The sequence below is a fragment of the Hyperolius riggenbachi genome, chromosome 8, assembly GCF_040937935.1.
Source record: "Hyperolius riggenbachi isolate aHypRig1 chromosome 8, aHypRig1.pri, whole genome shotgun sequence".
Lineage (NCBI taxonomy): Eukaryota > Metazoa > Chordata > Amphibia > Anura > Hyperoliidae > Hyperolius > Hyperolius riggenbachi.
In genome coordinates this window covers 35,315,685-35,335,573 of record NC_090653.1, presented here as the reverse complement: position 1 = coordinate 35,335,573, position 19,889 = coordinate 35,315,685, and the positions used below count along the sequence as shown (strand labels likewise).

Below are 19,889 nucleotides of genomic sequence, written 5' to 3'. Positions count from 1 at the left end.
CCGACTTTTGAACTATTACCCGTGAAACGCGTTGCGCTGTATGTTGGAGTATATAAATAAATGTGTTTGTACTAAAACCGACAGTATTATGTCTGCTTCGGGGAGATGAGTCGACCACCGCCTCCTGAGGAATTTTAAAGATTTTAGATATTTTATTCTGTTGGCGCCTCTGTTCTCCTTACAATATCAGCATCCACCCTTGGTGGAGGGGTTGAATTCCCTTTCTTCTCCTAATCTACAGAGAGCGACATCTTAATCCTGAGTGAGGACAGGCCTAATCTCCTCACCTGCTTATACAGTGGTTGCCTAATTGGTAACCCTGACTTGTGAGTATATCTATCATATACTTTTCCATTTACCCATCACCCAACTTACTACACTATATTGGGCTCTCGGTGTCCCTTCTTTTTCTTATAATTATTTGAAGGTTGACTTTTTTTGTTTTAAAAACACTTTTCTTTTATTGGTCGGATGAAATATGCTAATTTTTTGAGATAGGAAATTTGGGTTTTCATGAGCTGTATGCCAAAATCATCAATATTAAAACAATAAAAGGCTTGAACTACTTTAGTTGTGTGTAATGAATCTAAAATATATGAAAGTCTAATGTTTATCAGTACATTACAGAAAATAATGAACTTTATCACAATATGCTAATTTTTTGAGAAGATCCTGTATATGGATAATAATTCCAAAGTAAACGGAAGATGAGATCAGTTACACAATGATCAGCAGTTACACACTAATCAGCAGATACACTACAGTAAAATATTTCTAGCCAGCCATGTTCCCCAGACACACACTGCATAATATATGATGAAGCTTAGAGTAAAGTTATATAAAGATTAAATTATTAAGCTGTAGAGAGATCACACAAAAATGGAAAAATATTTGCATTTTTTTCTAAAAATCTTAACAGAAATTCCCCAAGCAAAGTGCTAATGATCCCATTAAAGTGGTCTAACACCCAGCATTTCAACTTTGCTTTAAAAGATTGCTTACAGCTTATAAACTATTATGCCAGATTTTTTTTTTAGCAGAAATTCACTGAATGGATTAAACATGGCATTTTAGTGCTGCATTTAGCTAGAAATGCTCCTCGTGCTTGCTTGTTTAGTTACAAATGTATCTATCTACAATGTAACAAACAAACACTGCTCTGAGAGAACAAAGAGGGCTTCCCCCGCAGGTTTTTCAAAGGTCTATTTGTATATCAAATAAAGATACATTTGTAGCTACAGATAAGAACGGATGCGGATTCCTAGTTAAATCCAACACTAAAATGTCATGTTTAACCCATTCAGTGAATTTCTGCTTAAAAAAAAATCTGGCATAATAGTTTGTAAGCTGTAAGCAATCTTTTAAAGCAAAGTTGTAATGCTGGGTGTTAAACCGCTTTAAAGAGGAACGGCTGAATTGTATAGTTGTGAATGAGGAGTAAATGCTGCAGAAGAGGCTGAATGGGATCCAGTTTCCTTCTTGTCTGATCTTCACACATCATCATCTTCAGGCTGGAGAGAGAGAGAGATAATTGTCACCATTTATAGCTTTGTTGTCATTCCATTATTTTAGACACAGACTATAAATCTCATCACTTCTCTCTGGCTTCAGAAATTACATATTAAAGAGAGTCTGAAGCGAGAATAAATCTCGCTTCAGACCTCATAGTCGTGCCCCTGCTAAAACGCCGCTATCCCGTGGCTAAACGGGGGTCCCTTACCCCCCGAAATCCCCTCCGTCCAGCGCATCCCCTCTTCCGGGTTGGGTCAGGGCTAACCTCCGCAGCCCTGCCTCACGCGCATCTGTCAGCGCGTATCTCCGCCTCTCCCCCGCCCCTCTCAGTCTTCCTTCACTGAGAGGGGCGGGGGAGAGGCAGCGATGCGCGTCTGATAGACGCGCTGTGAGGCAGGGCTGCAGCCGTTAGCCCTGCCTCCAGCAGCAGCAAAATCTACGACCAAGTTGGTCGTAGATTTTGCAGGGGGTGGGTTGGGGGGGTCAGGGACCCTCGTTTAGCCGCGGGATAGCGGCGTTTTAGCAGGGGTACGCATGCCCCTGCTAACTATGAGACAAGAAGCGAGATTTAGTCTCACTTCAGTGTCTCTTTAAGGCTGATAAAAAAAAAACACAAATCACTCAATGCCAGCTTGTCAGAAATGTCATCTTGTCTGTTAACGAAACAAACTGCTCTCTCCTGGCTTTCCTCATATCTCTCAGACAGGACCTTCAGAGTTGCCCGTTCTGACACCACCTCCTCTCCATGCCCCCTCACTGTTGGAGTTCCCCAAGGCTCAGCCTTCGGTCCTCTCCTTTTCTCCATCTACACATATGGTCTTGGTCAGCTCAGCAGTTCCTTTGGCTTCCAATAGCACCTATACGCTGACAATACCCAGATCTACATTTCAGCACCTGACTTGGATACTTTAGCAGCTCGTGTCCCTGACTGTCTCTATGCAATCGCCTCCTTCATGTTCTCCCATTTTCTAAAATGCAATACGAACAAGACTGAAATGGTAATCTTCCCACCTCACAATTCAATGCCCCTGTCTGACATCACTATTTCTGTTGACGGCACTTCTTTAAAGGGAAGGGTCAGGGACTGGGAAAAAAAAAATCCATATCTACTTACCTGGGGAATACTCCAGCCCGTGGCAGGCAGGAGGTGCCCTCGCCGCCGCTCCACAGGCTCCCGTGGTCGACTCGACCCGACCTGGCCAGGCCGGCTGCCAGGTCAGGCTCTTCTGCGCTCCAAAGATGGGCTCTTCTGCGTTCCACGCAGGCGCGTTGACGTCATCGGACGTCCTCCAGGCTGTACTGCGCAGGCGCAGAACTACTGCGCCTGCGCAGTACAGCCCGGAGGACGTCCGATGATGTCAGCGCGCCCCCGTGAGGCGAAGATTGGAGCGCAGAAGAGCCCGACCTGGCAGCCGGCCCTGGCCAGGTCGGGTCGGCCACCGGAGACAACCGGGAGCCTCCAGAGCGTCGGTGAGGGCACCTCCTGCCTGCCACAGGCTGGAGGAAGCCCCAGGTAAGTGGATATGGATTTTTATTTTTTTTCCCACTCCCTGAACCTTCCCTTTAACACCTGTCCCCCATGATCGCTGCCTAGGTGTAATACTGGACTCCAGTCTCTTATTCAAACCACACACTGACAAACTATCCTCCTCTTGTCGCCTCCACCTAAAAAACATCTCCCATATTTGCCTTTTCTCACACAGGACACTACAAAACTTCTGGTGCATACCCTCATTATTTCAAGACTACTGACTCTGCTGCACAACTCATCCACCTCTCCTCCCGCTTCTCCAGCCCAATCCCACTCTGTCAGTCCCTTCACTGGCTGCCAGTTACACAAAGGATACAATTTAAAATCCTTACTCTCGCCTACAAAGCTCTCCACCTAGCTCCTTCCTATCTAAATCATCTGATTTCCAGATGATATCCTACACGCAATCTCCGCTCTCCCCCACACTTATTCTTTTTAGGTGTAATCTGACAACTCACCTCTTCAGGCAAGCATAGTCTCCTACCTAGGACACTTCAGCCACTGACCACCATTGCTACCATCTCATACACAGCTTCCCTTTACCTACTGTTCTATCACTTAAAGAGAAACTCCGACCAATAATTGAACTTCATCCCAATCAGTAGCTGATACCCCCTTTTACATGAGAAATCTATTCCTTTTCACAAACAGACCATCAGGGGGTGCTGTATGGCTGATATTGTGGTGAAACCCCTCCCACAAGAAACTCTGAGGACCATAGTACTTCTGGAAGTTTCCTGTCTGTGAACCTTGCTGCATTGTGGGAAATAGCTGTTTACAGCTGTTTCCAACTGCCAAAAAAACATGCAGCAGCTACATCACCTGCCAACAGTAAAAATGTCACCATGTAATAAATGTCAGAATGTAAATCAGGGATTTAAAAGATTTTACAATGGGCACTTTACAACACTGACTAAATCATTTATACATAATTATTGTAAAAATGAAGCACTTTTTTTTATTGCATTATTTTCACTGGAGTTCCTCTTTAACCCTTTAGACTGTAAGGCCTTTTGGCCAGGACCCTCTTCCCCTTTTGTCTCACAATGCTGTGTAATGTGTGTTCCTATCATTCACCACCCCTGTGTAAAAATATGTAGTTGATCTGTTCACTGCATCAACTGTGCCCCACCATTGTCTTGTATTAATTGTTGGATTCTTTATTTTGCATTGTTATCCTCGGTATGCTGTTGTACATCTTTATGGAAGATGCTGGCGCTACATAAATCAATAATAATCCTCTATAATAAAATCCCTGTATCCCTGCATCCTCTCCTGTCCCTGCGTCCTCTCCTGTCCCTGCATCCTCTCCTGTCCCTGTGTCCCTGCATCCTCTCCTGTCCCTGTGTCCCTGCATCCTCTCCTGTCCCTGTGTCCCTGCATCCTCTCCTGTCCCTGTGTCCCTACATCCTCTCCTGTCCCTGTGTCCCTGCATCCTCTCCTGTCCCTGTGTCCCTGCATCCTCTCCTGTCCCTGTGTCCCTGCATCCTCTCCTGTCCCTGTGTCCATGCATCCTCACCTGTCCCTGTGTCCCTGCATCCTCTCCTGTCCCTGTGTCCCTGCATCCTCTCCTGTCCCTGTGTCCCTGCATCCTCTCCTGTCCCTGTGTCCCTGCATCCTCTCCTGTCCCTGTGTCCCTGCATCCTCTCCTGTCCCTGTGTCCATGCATCCTCTCCTGTCCCTGCATCCTCTCCTGTCCCTGTGTCCATGCATCCTCACCTGTCCCTGTGTCCCTGCATCCTCTCCTGTCCCTGTGTCCCTGCATCCTCTCCTGTCCCTGCATCCTCTCCTGTCCCTGTGTCCATGCATCCTCACCTGTCCCTGTGTCCATGCATCCTCTCCTGTCCCTGTGTCCCTGCATCCTCTCCTGTCCCTGTGTCCATGCATCCTCTCCTGTCCCTGTGTCCCTGCATCCTCTCCTGTCCCTGTGTCCCTGCATCCTCTCCTGTCCCTGTGTCCCTGCATCCTCTCCTGTCCCTGTGTCCCTGCATCCTCTCCTGTCCCTGTGTCCCTGCATCCTCTCCTGTCCCTGTGTCCCTGCATCCTCTCCTGTCCCTGTGTCCCTGCATCCTCTCCTGTCCCTGTGTCCATGCATCCTCACCTGTCCCTGTGTCCCTGCATCCTCTCCTGTCCCTGTGTCCATGCATCCTCACCTGTCCCTGTGTCCATGCATCCTCTCCTGTCCCTGCATCCTCTCCTGTCCCTGTGTCCCTGCATCCTCTCCTGTCCCTGTGTCCCTGCATCCTTCTCCTCTCCCTGTGTCCCTGCATCCTCTCCTGTCCCTGTGTCCCTGCATCCTCTCCTGTCCCTGTGTCCATGCATCCTCTCCTGTCCCTGTATCCTCTCCTGTCCCTGTGTCCCTGCATCCTCTCCTGTCCCTGTGTCCCTGCATCCTCTCCTGTCCCTGCGTCCCTGCATCCTCTCCCTGTGTCCCTGCATCCTCTCCTGTCCCTGCATCCTCTCCTGTCCCTGCATCCTTCTCCTCTCCCTGTGTCCCTGCATCCTCTCCTCTCCCTGTGTCCCTGCATCCTCTCCTGTCCCTGCATCCTCTCCTGTCCCTGCATCCTCTCCTGTCCCTGCATCCTTCTCCTCTCCCTGTGTCCCTGCATCCTCTCCTCTCCCTGTGTCCCTGCATCCTCTCCTGTCCCTGCATCCTTTCCTGTCCCTGCATCCTTCTCCTTTCCCTGTGTCCCTGCATCCTCTCCTCTCCCTGTGTCCCTGCATCCTCTCCTGTCCCTGCATCCTCTCCTGTCCCTGCATCCTCTACTGTCCTTGTGTCCATGCATCCTCTCCTGTCCCTGTGTCCCTGTTTCTTCTCCTGTCCCTGCATCCTCTCCGGTCCCTGCATCCTCTCCCTGTGTCCCTGCATCCTCTCCTGTCCGTGTCCCTGCATCCTCTCCTGTCCCTGCATCCTTCTCCTCTCCCTGTGTCCCTGCATCCTCTCCTCTCCCTGTGTCCCTGCATCCTCTCCTGTCCCTGCATCCTCTCCTGTCCCTGCATCCTCTCCTGTCCCTGTGTCCCTGCTTCCTCTCCTGTCCCTGCATCCTCTCCTGTCCCTGTGTCCCTGCATCCTCTCCTGTCCCTGCGTCCCTGCATCCTCTCCTGTCCCTGTGTCCATGCATCCTCTCCTGTCCCTGTATCCCTGCATCCTTCTCCTCTCCCTGTGTCCCTGCATCCTCTCCCTGTGTCCCTGCATCCTCTCCCTGTGTCCCTGCATCCTCTCCTGTCCCTGTGTCCATGCATCCTCTCCTGTCCCTGTGTCCATGCATCCTCTCCTGTCCCTGCTTCCTCTCCTGTCCCTGCATCCTCTCCTGTCCCTGTGTCCATGCATCCTCTCCTGTCCCTGCATCCTTCTCCTCTCCCTGTGTCCCTGCATCCTCTCCTCTCCCTGTGTCCCTGCATCCTCTCCTGTCCCTGTGTCCCTGCATCCTCTCCGGTCCCTGCATCCTCTCCGGTCCCTGCATCCTCTCCTGTCCCTGTGTCCATGCATCCTCTCCTGTCCCTGCATCCTCTCCTGTCCCTGTGTCCCTGCATCCTTCTCCTCTCCCTGTGTCCCTGCATCCTCTCCTCTCCCTGTGTCACTGCATCCTCTCCTCTCCCTGCATCCTCTCCTGTCCCTGTGTCCCTGCTTCCTCTCCTGTCCCTGCATCCTCTCCTGTCCCTCCATCCTTCTCCTCTCCCTGTGTCCCTGCATCCTCTCCTCTCCCTGTGTCCCTGCATCCTTTCCTGTCCCTGTGTCCCTGCATCCTCTCCTGTCCCTGCATCCTCTCCTGTTTCTGTGTCTATGCATCCTCTCCTGTCCCTGTGTCCCTGCTTCCTCTCCTGTCCCTGCATCCTCTCCTGTCCCTGTGTCCCTGCATCCTCTCCTGTCCCTGTGTCCCTGCATCCTCTCCTGTCCCTGTGTCCCTGCATCCTCTCCTGTCCCTGTGTCCCTGCATCCTCTCCTGTCCCTGTGTCCATGCATCCTCTCCTGTCCCTGCATCCTCTCCTGTCCCTGCATCCTCTCCTGTCCCTGTGTCCCTGCATCCTCTCCTGTCCCTGTGTCCCTGCATCCTCTCCTGTCCCTGTGTCCCTGCATCCTTCTCCTCTCCCTGTGTCCCTGCATCCTCTCCTCTCCCTGTGTCCCTGCATCCTCTCCTGTCCCTGTGTCCCTGCATCCTTCTCCTCTCCCTGTGTCCCTGCATCCTTCTCCTCTCCCTGTGTCCCTGCATCCTTCTCCTCTCCCTGTGTCCCTGCATCCTCTCCTCTCCCTGTGTCCCTGCATCCTCTCCTCTCCCTGTGTCCCTGCATCCTCTCCTGTCCCTGTGTCCCTGCATCCTCTCCTGTCCCTGTGTCCCTGCATCCTCTCCTGTCCCTGTGTCCCTGCATCCTCTCCTGTCCCTGTGTCCATGCATCCTCTCCTGTCCCTGCGTCCCTGCATCCTCTCCTGTCCCTGCATCCTCTCCTGTCCCTGTGTCCCTGCATCCTCTCCTGTCCCTGTGTCCCTGCATCCTCTCCTGTCCCTGTGTCCCTGCATCCTTCTCCTCTCCCTGTGTCCCTGCATCCTCTCCTCTCCCTGTGTCCCTGCATCCTCTCCTGTCCCTGTGTCCCTGCATCCTTCTCCTCTCCCTGTGTCCCTGCATCCTCTCCTCTCCCTGTGTCCCTGCATCCTCTCCTGTCCCTGTGTCCCTGCATCCTCTCCTCTCCCTGTGTCCCTGCATCCTCTCCTCTCCCTGTGTCCCTGCATCCTCTCCTGTCCCTGTGTCCCTGCATCCTCTCCTGTCCCTGTGTCCATGCATCCTCTCCTGTCCCTGTGTCCCTGCATCCTCTCCTGTCCCTGCATCCTCTCCTGTCCCTGTATCCTCTCCTGTCCCTGCATCCTCTCCAGTCCCTGCATCCTCTCCTGTCCCTGTGTCCCTGCATCCTCTCCTGTCCCTGCATCCTCTCCTGTCCCTGTGTCCCTGCTTCCTCTCCTGTCCTTGTGTCCATGCATCCTCTCCTGTCCCTGTGTCCCTGCATCCTCTCCTGTCCCTGTGTCCCTGCATCCTCTCCTGTCCCTGTGTCCCTGCATCCTCTCCTGTCCCTGTGGCCATGCATCCTCTCCTGTCCCTGTGGCCATGCATCCTCTCCTGTCCCTGTGTCCCTGCATCCTCTCCTGTCCCTGCATCCTCTCCTGTCCCTGTGTCCCTGCATCCTCTCCTGTCCCTGCATCCTCTCCTGTCCCTGTGTCCCTGCATCCTCTCCTGTCCCTGTGTCCCTGCATTCTCTCCTGTCCCTGTGTCCCTGCATCCTCTCCTGTCCGTGTCCCTGCATCCTCTCCTGTCCCTGTGTCCCTGCATCCTCTCCTGTCCCTGCGTCCCTGCATTCTCTCCTGTCCCTGCGTCCATGCATTTGCGCTACTGTGCATGTGTGGCACGCAGGCAGACATTGGAGAGCAGGAGGTGCGGGTGCAGGGGGAGCGCAGCCGTGCGTGCGGCAGGGGGAGTGCAGCCATGCGCGCTCGAGACGGGGAGCGATGCTTGCGGCATGGGCAGCGGATGAACCCTAGTACCCGTTTTAAATGGGTGGGCTTATGCCTACAATCATAAAAAGTTCCCATCCAGGACTCGACCCACAAACAGATGTGATATTAATCACTGGTATTTATTCCATTGTTGCAGAAATATGTACAGTATAGCAAACCAGGTGCTGGTTGCTATACTGTACATATTTCTGCAACAATGGAATATATACCAGTGATTAATATCACATCTGTTTGTGGGTCGAGTCCTGGATGGGAACTTTTTATGATTGTGGACTTTGAAATTGAGAGGTTTGATGGACCCCTCATCCCAGTAGGACTCCCCGAGATCTGCATGGTAATATCCTGAGGCTGGTGAACCACTCTACACTGTTGATGGGCTTATGCCTAGTAATAACTAAAATCCCAACTCCGGTGTGGCGTTGGTTGGTCATGTTTTACCTACTGTAGTTACCATCCTGCAGGATGAGTATCTACATCCCTGAAAACTTCACTCTAACTCCCAGGGATGTAAATACTTGACTCTGTGTGTTTACATGCAACATGCATTGCTCGCACACGCACACACCCCATGTTACATGGCAGAGTACAGATATGTAAATGGGAACACGTGTTCCCAAAGCCAATCAAAGTGTTTGATGAACGAATGATCACTGCTGACAAAGACAAAGCCTCTGGACCCCCCTGCGATGGCAGGGGTCACAGGGGGGGTTGTAACGCCCATGGGCAGGAGGGTTCATCAGTCATATTAGAGAAAAGAGTGCATAACATTATATGAAGCTCAGACACACTATGGAAAGCACAGGGGTAACACAACAGTGTGGCAAATTAGGGGTCTGAGGAAAGCTGTGACACTATTTGGAGCACCATAATTTTGCGTAGGCCGCCAAGAGGAATGCGGCCCGATCCAAGTTTGCCCACCTCTGCACTACACACACTGCTTAACTTCCTGTATAGCCACACCTACTCTTGCTCAGGGGTGGGATTTGGAGACAGGTCTTCTTCCACCATTGCTACTTGACCTAGAAGGTACTCTGATCCAAGCTAAGATGGTATAACACATAATAATAAGGATGCCATATCTGACTCCTGGCAGGAATGTTACATATCAGAGATGCACTCTTTCTGAGTGATACTCCTGTAACAGGAATAGAGGAGCAGAGAGCAGGCAGATGATGATGGGACTCCGGCACTTACATTACAGCTCATGCTGAGATCTCCTGAGAATTGGATGAGTTGGAGGAATTCTCTTCTTTGTCTGTAAAGAGATAATTGCAGCCATATTAGTGCACTTGTAGTTCTATATACACTCTAATATAAATCTGTCCGAATAGAAAACAAGGCACTTATTATGTTGCTTTCCATTTGCTGCTACTGCTAAATCAGAACTGCCAGCAGCATGAAGCGGGTGGTTTAGGTGCACGGAGCTCCCCGCCAGGTGCTGAAACCACGCCTCCCATAGCAGCAATGTAATGCTTTGCGGGGCGTGTAAGGGTAATTCAGGCCTCCAGCGGCTGCCAGACTCCGAATTACATCTCCCCCTGAGCTGCGACAACTCAGAGAGGGAATAGTATTTATCGCCACCAGGGTGTTTTGCAGCAGCAGAGAGAGCAGTCATCCAGCTCTCCCCAGGGCGCCCAACTCACCAACGACAGAACTATACATCCGCCAGCAGCATCCCTGCCAGACCCCAATAGCAACATTTATAACTCCCCTCCCCTAGCCCACTCCCCACCCACACACACCACATAACAGACCTGCATACATTTGAAAAAGTTGCGAGCTAATTTAGGCGTGACTTTAAGTAACAATTTCAATTACAGTAAATAACAATTTAGGCACATTGTTAAATAACAATAACCATAACAAAAACGATAAATAATTTAATAGTGATTTTACATTATCCATCAATTTACCAATAGTCTACAACCTGACTATAACCTAACCTCTCCCTACTGTCACACAGAACCCTCCCCTGGTGGTGCCTAACCCTAAACCCCCCTGGTAGTGCCTAACCCTAAGATCCCCTGGTGGTGCCTAACCCTAAGATCCCCTGGTGGTGCTTAATCCTAAAACCTCCCTGGTAGTGCCTAACCCTAAGGCGCCCCCGCTTTTGCCTAACTCCAAGACCCCCCTGGTGGTGCCTAACCGTTAGAGCTCGCTGTGGTGCCTAACCCTAAAACCCCCTGGTAGTGTCTAACCATAAAACCCCCCTGGTGTTGCCTAACCCTAAGAGCCCCGCTGGTGGTACCTAACCCTAAGACCCCTCCCCCCCCCCGATGGTGCCTAACACTAAGACGCCCCTGGTGGTGCCTAACCTGAAGACCCACCAATGCCCTATAACAATAATATGATAAATAATTTAATTGCACCCACCCGCTAAATAGCATAACGGCTATCAATTTATGATAAATAACAATTGTGCCCATTTTTGGCTGTGCATTTTTTAACTGTTCCTCCCGGCCTCCATCCTCAGCTGCGTTACAGTCACCCTTACTTCTACCTCTCCAACCCTGACACACAGCACGACCGACATATAACAGGCTTTGTAGTATAAAGGTGCGGTCACACGCACTACTGTAATGAACGACGGGTCCGTCAGACCCTCCCGCTGGGCAGGCGTTCTGCCGACAGTAGTGCATGTGTACAGTCTGTCAGGCAGACTGATAAGGCTGTTTCTGAACGATCCGCTGAGTTGTACAGTGATTAGGTGTAATAGCAGCCTTCCCACCCTCTCCCTAATGCTAATGTAAGGAAATAGCTGCAGAGAGCAGTAACAGGTCCCACATCCAGGTATGTGCACCAATTGTCAGTTTATAACAGTAAATGAAGGACACAGCCATCAATACACCAGTGGCGGGGGAGACAAAAAGATATGAAATGATAAAAGGAAAATCAGCAGCAGCCCCTGCTGGTCATCTGTAACACAGCAAGCAGCATACATTACTGTATATGTTATGCAACAGTTTCACCTGAAAACAAAAAGCTAATGGTGTAGCTGCAAGTGAACAAACATATCAGGCACATAACTACAGACTGAGTCTATCAGGAGGTCTATGCCCTCGGGTCATTTCTCACCACCTCACTTTTTTTTTCATCCTAAAAAACATCACCTCGTTGGGTTGTTTTTACCTAATGGACCAGAGCAATTTGTACATTTCGGCACTGCTCCCATTCATTCGGTGTTAACTTTATCACTACTTGTCACACCTAAATAATCTGTCCTGCTTTTTGGTAACAAATTAGGCTTTTTGTGGATATTTCTTTTAGTAACGACTTTCATTTCTATGCATTGTAAAGGGGAATATATGGAAAAAAAATTAAAAAAATAAATTTCTCTATTTTCATGCATTATTATTTTGGAATAAGCAGTGCTATGGTAGATAAAACCCACACCTTGTATTTGCCTGGTTACCAGAACATTTAAATGATGCTCCTAGTGCAATTGTATGGTGACAATATTGTACTTTTTCTTTCATCATAGTACTCCATCATCGCAAACCCTTATTTGCAAAAAATAACTGTAATATACTTTAAGGACATTTTCTCTTTAACAGTATCTCAATTTGTTTTATTTTGGTACAGAGTAAATAAAAATAAACATTGTATTGCTTTTGATTCACTTTGTCTTTAAAAAGAACTAGCCGACCCGCGGCGTAGCATACGCTACATAAGGGGGTAGAGGGCAAAAAGGGGGTATTGGGCACAGCGGCGGGGAGGGGGGGTCGGACCCCCCTCAACTGGGTCCCTCATGTGTGCTCCCCCTCCAGCTTAAGCTCAGCAGCAACCCCCCCCTCCTCCCTCACCTGGGTCCCCTATGTGTGCTTCCCCTCCTGCTTAAGCACAGTAGCAGCTGCCACTATTAGTAAGAGGCAGCGGGCGGGGATGCCTCACCTCTTCCGTGTTCCAGCATGTGTTCCACTGTTGTCTAGTGTTGTCCGGATCATGAACGATTCGGATCTTTGATCCGAATCTCTTTTGTGAGTCGAATCATCCGAATCATCAAAATGAGTGATTCGGTTCGCAAAAGGGGCGGGGCCAGGAGCGACACGCCCCCTCTCAGCGGGCACTGCCGGGCAGCGGGGTCCTGGAAGCAGATGAGCTGAGATGGATCGCTCAGTTGGAGGGGAGGCAGCCTTGCAGGGACAGGTAGCTGAGAGAGGGGACATGGGTGCCACTGCCAGATATGTGTAGAGCACACATACTGGCTATAATGTGCTGCTCGTTACAGGCTGTCTGTTCGTAGTTGTGCACAGTACACATTGGAAGCTTTTGGCTCTGCACAGCTCAGTAACTTTGCAGGCACTGTGATTGCAGGGCAATATGATCCTCCTGCATTCGGCACTAAACAGCTGCACTTATCTTCTGGGAATACTTTGGGGAATGCTTTCTTTCACTGTGCTACTTTACATTCAAAGTGTACAGATGGACATATAGGTGTAATATATGTAAAGTATATGATTGCAGCATGTGGGTATTGTGTGCAAGCAAACATTTCTGCTCTCTGCTCGTCCCTCCTCCCTTCTCTGTCCACTCCCTGCCCTCTGTCCATCTTCTCCCCTTCTCTGTATGTCCACCCCCCTCCCCTTCTCCTGTCCTGCTAGTCACTTCACCCCCGAACGCTCCCCTTGTAAAATGATCCGAGATTCGGATCAAAGATCCGGATCTTTTCAATGATCCGATTCGAATCATCCGGATCATTGAAAAGATCCGAACTTCCCATCTCTACTGTTGTCACTTCCTGCAATGCCACCCACTGTATTGGAGTAATTTGCCTTTTTAAAACAGAAGGAAATCTGCAATAATTCAGCTATAAGTGAACATTTGTGGTTACCCACAATGCACTGCTACTAAATATGCCAATTATTCTTTTTCACCCTTAATAACCCAAGCAAGCATCCAGATCCACTGGTGCATAGCAAGCCTATAGCTTTAAATTTTACACAGCCATAGCAAACCCACATGTGACAGCCTGTTTCAGACTTTTGGTCCTCATCTGTACATGGCAAGGATTGATATGGCTGTATGAGATAGGGCTTGAACCAGTACAACAGAGTAACCAAGCAGCTCAGGGCGACCCAAACCATTCGGATTGTATAGGGGGATAAAAGTGACCAAAAAGACCTTCTACTAAAAAAAACAAAGCTTGGTGTAATTTGGCTTCTTAAAACAGAAGCAAATCTGCAATAATTCAGCTATAAGTGAACATTTGTGGTTACCCACAATGCACCGCTACTAAATATGCAAATTATTCCTTTTCACCCTTGGTAAGTCAAGCAAGCCTATGGGCCTGATTCACAAAGCGGTGCAAACTGTTTAGCATGGGTGTGCTAAACAGTTAGCACGTGAAGTGCCATTCACGGACTTTTGCACGCGCAAAGTGCCGCGATTTGCGCGATAGCGGTCTTTTGCGCGTGCAATTTGCCGCAACTCGCGGCAAATTGCGCACGCAAAAGACCGCAATCGCGCAAATCACGGCACTTCACGTGTTAACTGTTTAGCACACCCATGCTAAACAGTTTGCACTGCTTTGTGAATCAGGCCCTATAGCTTTACATTTTACATACTCATATCAAACCCACATGTGACAGCCTATTTCAGACTTTCAGTCCTCATCAGTACTTGGCAGGGATTGATAAGGCTGTATGTGATAGGGCTTGGACCAGTACAACAGAGTAACCAACCAGCTCAGGGTGACCCAAACTACTAAGAATGTATATAGGAGGATAAAAGAGACCAAAAAGCCCTCCTACTAAAAAAAGCAAAGCTTGGTGTAATTTGCCTTCTTAAAACAGAAGCAAATATGCAATAATTCAGCTATAAGTGAACATTTGTGGTTACCCACAATGCACCGCTACTAAATATGCAAATTATTCCTTTTCACCCTTGGTAAGTCATGCAAGCCTATGGGCCTGATTCACAATGCGGTGCAAACTGTTAAGCACGGGTGTGCTAAACAGTTAGCACGTGAAGTGCCGTTCGCAGACTTTTGCGCGCAAAGTGCAGCGATTTGCTCGATCGCGGTCTTTTGCGCACGCAAAAGTCCACGATCGCACAAATCGCACACACAAAAGACCGCAATAGCGCAAATCATGGCACTTTGCACGCACAAAAGTCCACGAACGGCACTTCACGTGCTAAACAGTTTGCACCGCTTTGTGAATCAAGCCCTATTGCTTTAAATTTTACATAGTCATATCAAACCCACATGTGACAGCCTATTTCAGACTTTTGGTCCTCATCAGTACATAGCAGGGATTGATATGGCTGTATGAGATAGGGCTTGGACCAGTACAACAGAGTAACCAAGCAGCTCAGGGTGACCCAAACCACTCGGAATGTGTATAGGAGGATAAAAGAAGCAAAGCTTGGTGTAATTTTCCTTCTTAAAACAGAAGCAAATCTGCAATAATTCAGCTATAAGTGAACATTTGTGGTTACCCACAATGCACTGCTACTGAATATGCAAAATATCCCTCTTTGCCCTTGGTTTGATATGACACTACTTCTTCTTTTTGCTTGGACCAGCCCCTTCTTCTTGCTTGGACCGGCCCTGGGGGCAGGGCGCTACTTCTTCTTCTTGTTTGAAGGTTGAGGCACTTACTCTATTATATATATAGATTCACATGGCATAGCCCACACCCCAAAATCTATTGTACTACTGATCACAAATAAAATGAAACTACATGTGCTTCATTTGACAGCTAGCTGGGCATTTAGAATGCGATACATTCCCAAGTGTGGGTGTGGCTTTCTACAGACCAATTTTTTGTGCAAAATATTTTAGCTCCAGTCTATCTTTGAAAAGCCCCAGAAAAGTCTGGACATCAGAAAAAGGCCACAAATGTCACTATTATGAAAAGAACCGGGGTTATTTAAATATGGGTAGCTTGTAAGGTTCCGATTTTGAAAATGACCTTTTTTTTTGAATGATGGATTGAGTTTGTCCCTACTTTTTTTTTTTAATGTGACATGGATCGAAGCTGTAAGATACATCAACATTTATTCTACACTTTCAATTAAAATGAGGTCACATATACCTTATTTGATAAACTGGATGCACAGCAATCCCTTATTCTTAATGTGTGCCTATGGCTTTTTTGCACTATTTATCACAGCACTATTCTTTGCTTGTATAGCAGATTTAGTGCTGGGACCAATTAAGTATATTCAACAAGAGCTTGGCGAATATGTTCTAGTGGCCGCGCTCCCATCTGTGTATGAGCGTGGCCATACTGTGCAGGTGCAGATATGGCCTGTGCCTGTGCAGTAGCACAAAGCCACTCCTGCATTGCTTTGTGCTAGTGTGTAGGCCATGCCTGCACAGTATGACTGTGCTTATATAAGTAAGGGAGCGTGTCCCTGAAGAAGAGGATCACAGCAAGCGGCCATTTCCACAGTGCAAAAGTGGTCGCATTTTAAGAATGATTACGGTTACTGGCTGTAGCAGCAACATGCACAAAGAAAATGCAGATTGGCTCAGGGAACACATGTTCCCTTGCACCAATCTGTGCTGCTTTGAGAGTTGTCAGGAGCGTGAGTGTACACGTGTCACACACGAGTGCGTGCATGAGGACCCAGGAGATCATGAGCACACGGGTCATTGTGTGTTGTGTGTACAAACTCAGATTTGTGCACAGTGGTGGCAAAACCACCACAACGGTTAGACTGGCATCCTTGCATGGGCAGTGGTAGGAAAAGTGGACATGAGTCTCACATCCAATTGCGGTAAGTGGATAATATCACTGTTGCTGGCTGTAACAATGATCATTAACAAAAAAAAAACAGGCACAGATTGGCTAAGGAAACACATGTTCCCTTACAAGTGCTGTCTTTGGAGCTATCGGGAATGCACAAGCATGTGCATGGGGACCCATAGGACGGCAATGGTAGTTCAAGGTGCTGCACTAACAGCGTCTCAGAATGTGAGTATCACGCCCAGGAAGCAGAAGTTACAGATGTACTTTCCTCTTCAGCCACATAAGCCAGATTTTGTAAGTACCATTCTTCATTTTTCCCCTTATGTCTATCCTGCCTAGCATACTACACCATCTGGGCTCCCTCTGTCTCTATTCTCCAAGGTACAGAAACTTTGTATCTCAAATATGTACTCAGTAACGTTTGACGCTTCCAGACCTGTTACAGTTCTAAAAATACTACTTATGTAATGAATATGGTTAAGACAATTTATGAGTTTACTGTAAATGTATCATGGAAGGCGGAGTTACATTATAACAAAACACAGGTAGTAATGACCCTGCAGAGGAGCACATGTTGTAATGCGACTTACTGAGAGCTGGAACATAGATATTAGAGGCAGCACCTCCAGCACGCTTGCCTGTAACACACAGAGAGAAGAGATTAGCATCAGAAATTCATTTTTGCTTTCACATTCTTCATACATGAGATGAATCAGCTGGAGCCAAATCTGCTGTTATTCCTCAGCATATAATAACTGCTTTATCAGCAGATACAGGAGAGGCGTTGTCAGGAACCCCCCAGGCTAGCCTATAGAGACAGGTCCTGACGGTTTTCAACCAAATCGAGAGGAGGAGAAGCCTTTAAGATAAAACAAGGCGGTCACTTGCAGTCCCCACTTTACAAGATTCAGCCACCACTAGCGGTCATGTGCAAATGAATCTGCCAGACACCATACACACACAGATTCTTGCATGGAAAGGAGATCTATCCCTGTCTATGGCAATTCCGAGAATTTCATGCACTGCTGTCGAGCTGCACACACTCAGGCTGACGTCACGTATCTTGGTTCAGCTGCGGGCTTTAGGCCAAAACTATGGGAACACCACAATGCAATCTCACGCAAGTAGCAATGAAAGTAACACAATACTCTGCAGTGTCTCTCTATAGAAGATCTCCTTTCCCTGCTTAGTACACAGAAGACTAAATTAATAAATAAAGATGTAATATTCCAAAAAGGTGGAACAAAGGCAGAAAGAATTAATACAAAAATAATATTTACAAAAACAAAAGTAAAAATGACAATGACAGACAAGACATTTACTTGTACAAATAAAAGGAGATAAAACAGAAAAAAAAATGTTTTTACCCTGTATAAGGTCTGTATTTCTGGCCGTGAAACTATATGAGTCAGCTGATTAGATCAGGGACTTCCTCTAGCTCAGGTAGCCACCTTCCAAGAATGACGCTTACTGAATCTGAGAGCTGGTTCTTATTGGAGGGAATGTACCCTGGCGCTACCCAAACCTCTAATCCAAAAATAATACAGTGTCCTCCTATTCTATAAAAAAGGGTGCCATCCTCCTTGGTACATCCAGACTTCACTTTTACATGTATGCAAACATCAGAGTTACCTGCATCATCGGCCGTCTCCATACACAACACCCATCTAGTCTACTCATTAAAGAGAACCCGAGGTGGAAAATTTCAATCTTAATAGGACACAGAGGCCTATCATGTTCACAATGGGCTCTATTCATAAAAGGTTACCGCAAGTTTTCCGCTCAAAACAGCGGATTTTCCCGTCCATTTAGCAAAGTGGGCATTCATAAAAGCTGTTCCCACATGAAAATCTACAATCCCCCAGCAGAGCGAGAAATTTCCGCCGATTTATCTAGAAAAAAGTAACAAAATGGCCATTCATAAAGTTTAGAGGAATCGGTATGTGGACGGGAAATACCGCTTCCTCTGATTTTGCGGATTACATACAAGTGAATGGGACAGACCTCCCAGAGAGAGCAGTGCACGGAGGGACTCTGCCGGCTGAAGTGTTTCCGCATGCCTTCCGACAGCTTACCGCCAGCCTTCAGCGGGAGATCTCCGCTCTTGCATCGCAGCTGGCAAGATTTTTTTGAATGACCACCCAGAAGCGTAAAATACCGCTGCGGTATTTTACCTCTACGAGTATTTACGCCACAAGTTTTTTATGAATAGAGCCCACTGACGTGCCTCTGTGTCTCACAACAGTCCCCCCTGGGTCTGCTGTGCCTCCCTAAAAGTATCGGCAGGCCAGCGACAATCAGCTTGTTGCTAGCTGTCTGTTTACCTGAGGCTTGTCAATCAGCCTCCTCCGCATTGCCTCCATGACAGGTTCCCTCCGCCTCTGCTAGCGTCCTCCATTTTGAAGCCAAGCGGCAACCTAGAATGTACTCCTGAGTTGCGGCTTGGCTTCCGATTGGAGGTAACAGAGTCGGGGGAGCCTGTCATGGAGACGGAGATGTGGAGGAGGCTGATTGACAAGTCTCATGCAAACAGACAGCTAGCTACAAGCTGATTATCGCTAGCCTGCCGATACTTTCATGACATGCCTCTGGGTCCTATTAAGATTTAAATTTTGCGCCTCGGGTTTTTTTAAGGTGAAGTTAATGAATGGGCTGCTTGCTAGGTGATATATTTAAAAGTCATTACTGCAGACTTCAATGGAGATGCAAATGCCTAAGATGGTATTTCACACACACAGCAGACAGAATGTGAAAAAGATGGTTTTCAAATAAAGTCAACTAGCTAAGATTTCTACCATATCCTGTTTATCTCACTGGCGTCTCATTAATATCCTCACCCTCTGCACAGACTGCTGTGCTACTGGCGGCTGCATGTGCAGGAAATAAAGCCACGCCCTCTATTATCTGTACAGAGTATAGGAGCAGCACAGACTGCTGTGTTACTGGCAGCTGCATGTGCAGGAAATAAAGCCACGCCCTCTATTATCTGTACAGAGTATAGGAGCAGCACAGACTGCTGTGTTACTGGCAGCTTCATGTGCAGGAAATAAAGCCACGCCCCCCATTATCTGTACAGAGTATAGGAGCAGCACAGACTGCTGTGTTACTGGCAGCTCCATGTGTAGGAAATAAAGCCACGCCCCCCATTATCTGTACAGAGTATAGGAGCAGCACAGACTGCTGTGTTACTGGTAGCTCCATGTGCAGGAAATAAAGCCACGCCCTCCATTATCTATACAGAGTATAGGAGCAGCACAGACTACTGTGTTACCGGCAGCTCCATGTGCAGGAAATAAAGCCACGCCCTCCATTATCTGTACAGAGTATAGGAGCAGCACAGACTGCTGTGTTACCGGCAGCTCCATGTGCAGGAAATAAAGCCACACCCTCAATTATCTGTATAGAGTATAGGAGCGGCACAGACTGCTGTGTTGCTGGCAGCTCCATGTGCAGGAAATAAAGCCCCGCCCTCCATTATCTGTACAGAGTATAGGAGCAGCACAGACTGCTGTGTTACCGGCAGCTTCATGTGCAGGAAATAAAGCCACGCCCCCCATTATCTGTACAGAGTATAGGAGCAGCACAGACTGTTGTGTTACTGGTAGCTCCATGTGCAGGAAATAAAGCCACACCCTCCATTATCTGT

The 19,889-nt window shown here is 48.2% G+C and overlaps 1 protein-coding gene across 2 annotated transcripts in view; it reads right to left on the bottom strand.

Moving 5' to 3' along the window:
* Positions 1–1,369: 1,369 nt before the first annotated feature.
* Positions 1,370–19,889, bottom strand: part of LOC137528716 (class I histocompatibility antigen, F10 alpha chain-like) — a 281,912-nt gene continuing 263,392 nt past the window's right edge. For both annotated transcript variants that reach the window (XM_068250228.1, XM_068250227.1), the window contains 3 exons: positions 16,834–16,881; positions 9,741–9,801; positions 1,370–1,511 (listed from right to left, as the gene is read on the bottom strand). In XM_068250228.1, coding sequence (XP_068106329.1) covers positions 9,749–9,801; positions 16,834–16,881 — 101 coding nt within the window. In that variant the 3' untranslated portion in view covers positions 1,370–1,511; positions 9,741–9,748. The remainder of the gene's footprint in view (positions 1,512–9,740; positions 9,802–16,833; positions 16,882–19,889) is intronic.